This window comes from Microchirus variegatus (genome assembly GCF_963457635.1).
Source record: "Microchirus variegatus genome assembly, chromosome: 21".
Classification (NCBI taxonomy): Eukaryota; Metazoa; Chordata; class Actinopteri; order Pleuronectiformes; family Soleidae; genus Microchirus; species Microchirus variegatus.
The window spans coordinates 1,176,732-1,183,760 of NC_139822.1; the positions used below are offsets into that span (position 1 = coordinate 1,176,732).

A 7,029-nucleotide genomic window follows, 5' to 3' on the forward strand; every position below is an offset into this window, starting at 1 on the left:
CCTTCGGTCCTCACGTGTAGTAGTAGTCCCAAATCATGCCGAGGATCCACAACACTGTGATTAGGGTTCGGTCGAGTTCCACATACGCAGCTCTCTTCTGATAAATATGTAGATAATCCATGTTGATGTTCTCATCTTACTTTTTCCTCCTCTTTTCTCAGGGATCCTATCCTGTGCCCTGCGGACTCGCAATTATTCCATTTGATTCATTTAATGTCTGCACAATCCGTGATCCTGCATTGTCTCAAATAGGAATATTTATTTTCAAATACAGAAAGAGAATTTTAGAGTGTTTGGGATCACGGCCCAGAATCGTTTTCCAGTGTCTTTTCACACATATAAACTTAGACTTAGTATTCACATGGATGAATTTCATGCAATACCCAAAGTTCGCATTAAAACACCCCTCCCTCTGCACTCATGTTCCCTTAGTTCCTGATATAAGTTTATAGTTCCATGAACCATGAACATTTATTCCTGTACTCAAACTGTGCTCTCCATCACCCACTCGGAACTCTCAAAAGTGGGCTTCTCTTCCTCAGCGTCATCGTACTGCAGCAACATGCCATTAACAGACAGACTGCGTTTAGTCCAGATGTTACTGATCCTGCGAGGGTAGCTGCTGCGACACTGTGCAGCCCCCACATGGCCCATATCAAATGAGTGGCTCCTCTTGGGCTTGCCTTCCTGGGGCAATCCTAGGAGACGTCCGAGCATGGTGGTGGACTCAGCCCTTCCTAGCAGTGGTTCTTTGTCAGACAGAGGAGCCATAGCCACCGTCGTCATAGTATTGGACGTGGTGGAAGGCCCAGATGTCCCTTGTTGGTCCCTCGCTGCCCCTCGCAGCTCCAAGGAAGTAAAGGCCCCTAAAAGGTGGTCCAGGTTTGGTCGTGCCTTGGAGCCATGGCCGTGCCGGCGGAATTTGGTGCTGGGTAGGGTGCTGCATTCACTGCCCTGCATGCTGTAGCGACCTCCAGCTCCTCTGCCTGTTTGGCTGTCTAATGAGTTAGAGGAGGAGGACGATGAAGAGAGGCTGCTCTGGAGGGATCCGCACTTGAACTCAACCATTTCCTCACGCATGACGACTACTGTAGACTTGACCTGGGGCGGTGCACCATTGAACCTGTTCAACCCCCCATTGGTTTGTGAGTATGTGTTGCTCATAGTGGGTAATTTATTAATGTGGATACCGTTGGTCACCTTGTAGCGCACCATGAGGATGATGATAAACACCAGCAGCGTTGCCACAATGATGCCACCTATGACCAGTATCATGGTCCCCCCCATAAATCCACCATGAAGGGACTGGCATTGTGGGTAATCCTCAGGGGTGATAAATTGGACACAGCCAACGATGTTGGTGGCAGTGAGAGTGGTGGCAGTGTCTTCCCAAATGGCTAAGACACACAGGTCATACTGCACCCCTGGGACAAGATTTGTGACAACGAAGGCTCTGTGTGTCATGGGAATCATCCTACAAGCAGAAAATGATACAGAAAGAAACATCATTAACAATAGAATAACAATTCTTACTTTGGATGTTTTTAGAAAAAAAATGTAAGAGGTTTATGGTATTAAGTCATCAAATGACGAAGATATGTCATCAGAGATTAAGTAAACGTGACTGAAATACTGTCTTAAGTTTTATAATAGAACAACTAGTTTATTGACAATTTTCAATCTATGTTTATGTTTTATGTTGTATGTTGCTCCACCCACCACCAACCACAATAATTTCTGTGCCTGGTTGCCAGCAAACACAAAGTTAGCAAGATGAAGCTATGGGTTGGAAAAGCCAAATGTTATCAAACCTTCAAAGCCTCACTACCTGTCTCAAAAAGGTCACAACCCGGGCAGAATTTTTTTTAAAATCTGCATTCGAGATGCATTGAAACATAGACAGCTGAAAGTGGAGAGAAAGTTGAAGACACAAGCACATGCTAATGCATTTACTACCAACTGCTCCAAATGCTTGGAAGACTTGAGGCTCATTCATGTTATAGTCACAGGACATTGGTGGCAGACTTCTCTCTTTAAGCTCTTTAAGTTTCCTGTTTTAAAGGTTTACATCAGGTTTTGGCTAGTATGACACCAATAACAATACTGAGAAACATATCAGCTTATGTCTAAATTGTATACAGAGAATATTTCAGATAGATTATTCCATTAGTCCCAGTGTTATTACATTTGATATGCATGAAGGAACAATAATGAGATAATTTAATTGCCACTTTATATTAGAAGATATGATATTTATTTATAATATAATCGAATATTATTTTGGCCCAATGCAATTTCTTGAAGATTCCATTTAACACTCATTGAGTTGAACAATTTTTGAGTTCTAATGACTGATTAAGCCCCAACTCATGAGGATGAAAATTAAAATCGATGATGTTGCATTGCTAGTTGTTAAAGATCAATGGTGCACTGTAAGAACCTCTGTTGTGCAAATAAGAAATATCTTACCAACTTATCTGTTTAGAATGCAGATCACACACAGACATCAAATTAGTTGTCACATTACACAATTATAGACGTTTAAATACCTCTGAGTATTAGTGTTGAAATGTCTTTTTTTTCCCTGATATCAATGGCAGTCGGAGAACATGAGAGAAGAGAGGTATTCTGTTGTTTTAACAGTGACACGTGAATTACAAAGGCTGCGTTTTGAAGCAATGCTGTCACTGCATATCTTGCGCACCAGAAGCTTTTCTTCAGTGGAGTTAACTCTACTGGCCACTTATTTTCACACTAGAATTGATCATTGAGTTGTCAAACTAAAGTGGGTCATTTGCAGACACTTTGTCTACACTGCACTTGTAATAACACCCACATTGGACAAATTAAAAAGGTCCAGTGTGTAACATTTAGGTGTTCATTGGCAAAAATGTACATATACATATATATGTAAATCTATACATATATGTGTTTATATATACGTATATATATATATATACGTATATATATACACACAATAGTTGTATATGACTGTACTGCTTGAGAAAGACTACTCAGTTAGTGAGTCAGGGTCTGGAGGCGAGGTTGGTGGTTCATTAAATGTGATCTAGGTGTTTCCATTCTTCAGCCTGATTTGTACTTCTGTGTTTATGCCACAGACTGCATCATTAAGTTGACATGTGCCCCCCTATGGCAGCTTCTTAAATATCACATGCTGACTGTGATCCCCACTCATTATGAATAAATGAATGGAAGCAAAGCGGCTGCTTGCAAACAACGAGACATGATGAAATGGCATTATTCACAAGTAGATGCAACTTGCCTGAAAACCAGATCAATCAAAGCATGTTTTTTTTTTTTTCTCGTCTTACCATTCATCTAAAGTGGGACACCTTTGATAAGATGATTGATAGAGTAGTGCTGCCGAAGCAATGTGTCAACGGCTAGGTTTTATTTATTTATTTTTTGCAATAGGGCTGTGTATGTATTAGTTATCTGTTGACAACACAGGGCAGCATTTTGACCTTTACTTTTACCAAACAGTAATAGCGTGTGCTAGTTCTCAGACATTATAAATTCTAAACTATGACTATATCGTTTTTTTTATTTTAAATATTCAGCTTCTGCCACTCCTTCTTGTGAAAGCCGGACTAAAAATAAGACCAAGCCTACAGATAAAAAACAGAGTGATATGGCTTGAGAATCACGACTACACTATAAACACTAACTAGTTTTAGATACTGTTTATTACAGTTATGTAGGCATAGATTAATCCAATGTTGTGTTCTCTTACACAACATACACACAAAGCTTTGATCCATCTGAAGCATCTCAAAACAGAAAAAGAACTAGAAACAAGCTGCGACGAGTCACGTGATCGATGCATTCTATTTTTCCTCCTCCCCCACATGGCTCTTGATTGATTTTTAATCACGCCGCTGCTCGAGCACAGGCAGTGCCCTGGGAAACTGTGTCAGCCAACTCGAGCACAGTAGGTGTGCATGTGCAGTCAATGAAGTCATATCAATATTAATTCAAAAACAGTAGGCCTCCCTGTGCACATTATCTCTTCCTTCCAGTCCCTAATTCATCTTCTGACATGCATGGGAATAATTAAGTGCACATACAGTAAATCTATTGCTTTAGGTCAAGTCCCTACTTCATAAACCATGCTCCATAATGCCATGATTATGAATAGAGTGTGTCGTCAATATGTTATTGAAATAGTTATCAACAGAGTGAGAAAGAGTGGTTAAATTATATATACAAATATAAATGTATATGCTGGTCCTTTATTTGCAATATTATTGTGTTACTGGTCTGTGGTTTCAGAATATTTAATTATGTAAGTAGATTTAGATGCTGCACATTAATGAAAAGAGAAATAAAATGTGGTTATCATAGCACATATCAGTGTTATGGTTGCAATTTATATGCAGTATAAAAGGAAAGTCATCAAGTATTTAGAAGAAACACAGATCAGTCATCTAATGTTTGAAATTGCTTCTGAACAATCAGATATTTTCCTATTTTTCTGACATGGCAAACTGGCACAGAGTGTGCAGGCAAGCAAATCAGATTTCCTTGTATTATTGAATTTGCAGGGATGATGAGGTGAATTCACAGTGTTTGAACAAAGTAATATATTTCTTGATTACTGTGTACACTTCTGAGCTCACATTCCCAGCTAATAATTAGCCTTCCCCATTGTCTGTCATTTATCTTTAATTAAATGACTGTTGCTGAAATTTACATTGAAGGTACACCGTGCAAGACGATTGCACAAAATAAATTACTGGACAAGCAGCGGCTAATTCGTAATGAGGGGCTGATACACCATTAATTATCAGTGTTTGAGGAAGCATGGAGCTGACATCAAGCTGCTGTAACCCCCATCTGCAAAAAGCCACTTAACCAATTTTCGAACTATTCTCATGCAGCGACTACAGCTTGAGCAAACACGGAGTATTAATTGTCTAGAGAGGATTCATCAGCGCGTTTAGGCGACAGATAAAATGTATCATATTGATCCATGTGTTTGTTCTTGCAACACAGCAAAGTCCAGTAGTTCCTTTTATTGTCCCCACATTGATTTGGTATTAGACGTTAGCCTATTTTCTATATTTGCAGCTCAGTTATCCTGGTTTAATGTCACAGATTTTCCCGTCTCATTTGAGTCACGGAGCTGGTGTCTCTACAAACGTATATGTTATGGATTTGAGCATTTTAGGAAATATACATTAAAGTGTGGGTAAATTATCCCTGGCTTTGTATTTCTCTGTATATTATTATTATTTACACTCCAGCTTCAAGAAAAAAATCTAAATTGATTCGAGTCACACACTAAAAGCAAAACGGCAGGTGCTCAAAGATGGCTATTAATTCTGGAAGCTAAAGTTTGCATTTTTATAAAAAAAAAAAACTCTAACTTCAATTACATTAAGTTTCCTTACCTGTAAATAAGAACTTCATCCTCGGAACAATTGTACTGAAGCTGAAACATTTTGACCTTTGGAGTTGATTTGCTAACAGTCCACTTGACCATAGCTGACATGCCAGTCACTTCAGACACAGTCACTGCCTTCTCTGGCAGAGGTTTTGGCTCCCCTTTACTTATCTTGGTAGAGCTAGTTATGTCAGAAAGCCCAGACTTGGGTTGTGTGGTACGGTTTGTACCATTACTCAGATGGGGGAGTTGAATAATTGACAACTCAATAGAGGCTGTAGATTCACCAGCTGCATTAGCGGCGATGCAAGTGAAGATTCCATAATCCTTGGATGTGGTAATTGTTATGTCCAGGGTTCCATTCTCATACACCGTCGCTCTTGAGGAGTTGCTAATCAAACGATCATCAGGAGCAACCCAATGCACAGTTGGCATTGGATCACCAACAGCTTTACAGCGCAAGCTAGCTGTTTGGCCCTCCAGAACAAGCAACTTGTGTGTGTGCTGTGTGATCAAAGGCGGCTCACAAACAAACTCCTCCTCACGAACAGACCAAAAGTAGCGTCCCTTTAGACTCGCAGGAGAAGCGCAGGTTTCCATGTCATCATCACGTTCCAGCCTTCGCAGCCAAAGCACTTCACAGTTGCAGTGCAGTGGATTTCCACCAAAGCTCAGGGAGAGTGGAGGTGCGTAAGGAGTGCTCAGCACAACATTGCTCTGGGAGCGTGCAAAGATAGGGTCCGGAGGGAGCTTTTGGAGACGGTTTGAGGTTAGGTCCAAACGGGCAAGTTTTTCCAGATCTGTAAAAGTCCCTTCAGATATGAAGGCAATGAGATTATGATCCAGACTCATCTGATGGAGGTTGACCATTTTGCGGACGGCGTCCCAAGGCAAACTGTGCAAGTTATTATATGACAAATCCAGATCCTCTAGTGTCAGTAACAAATCATCAAAGGCTGTGTCAGAGATCCAACTCAGCTGATTGTTGTTGAGTATCAGGTGCTGCAGATTGATCAGCCCTCTGAGATCGTCCGGTCCAAGCTCGGTCAATCGATTTGTGTCCATGTGCAGGGATCTCAGGGTTTCCAAATCAATGAAAGAGAAAGGCTGGATGGTGCTGATGGTGTTGCGGGACAGGGTTAAATCCACCAGGCCTGTCATGTTGGCAAAGTCCTGAGTGGTGACCTTGAGGATGAAGTTGCCGCCCAGCCGGAGCTCCACAGTTCGCCTGTCGATGTCCGGTGGGACAAAGAGCAGGCCTTTGGAGGGGCACAGAGTCCCTAGAGACTCCGAGAGGTTCTGGCAAACACAGTATTTGGGACATGCATTGACCATCATGACTGCGGTTCCCAGAAGCAGGAGACTGATGACCACTTTGTCCATGTTAGATCATAGACAGTGGACCTGTAAAACAAAAGAAAAAGAGATCAATTTAAGACCAATATGACTCAAATTCTACCGTCTTACTTTTTTTGATTTCTTCACTTTTACAAATCTTATATAATACACGTCATGCCAAAAAACTTCTCTTGTTCAGTACATCCCAAAGATTCTCAATGGTCTTACAGACTGGACCCCATGGTGTTTGATCCATGTGTGAAAATTATGACTCCCCGAACCAC

The 7,029-nt window shown here is 41.0% G+C and overlaps 1 protein-coding gene across 1 annotated transcript; it reads right to left on the bottom strand.

The window, feature by feature from the left end:
• Positions 1 to 483: 483 nt before the first annotated feature.
• On the bottom strand, positions 484 to 6,790 carry LOC310942270 (leucine-rich repeat and fibronectin type-III domain-containing protein 2; the record flags this gene model as incomplete). The annotated part of the gene is made up of 2 exons (XM_083907623.1): positions 484 to 1,474; positions 5,415 to 6,790. The coding sequence occupies 2 exons, from the start codon at positions 6,788 to 6,790 to the stop codon at positions 484 to 486; spliced, it is 2,367 nt and encodes a 788-aa protein (XP_083763749.1).
• Between the last annotated feature and the right edge of the window lie 239 nt (positions 6,791 to 7,029).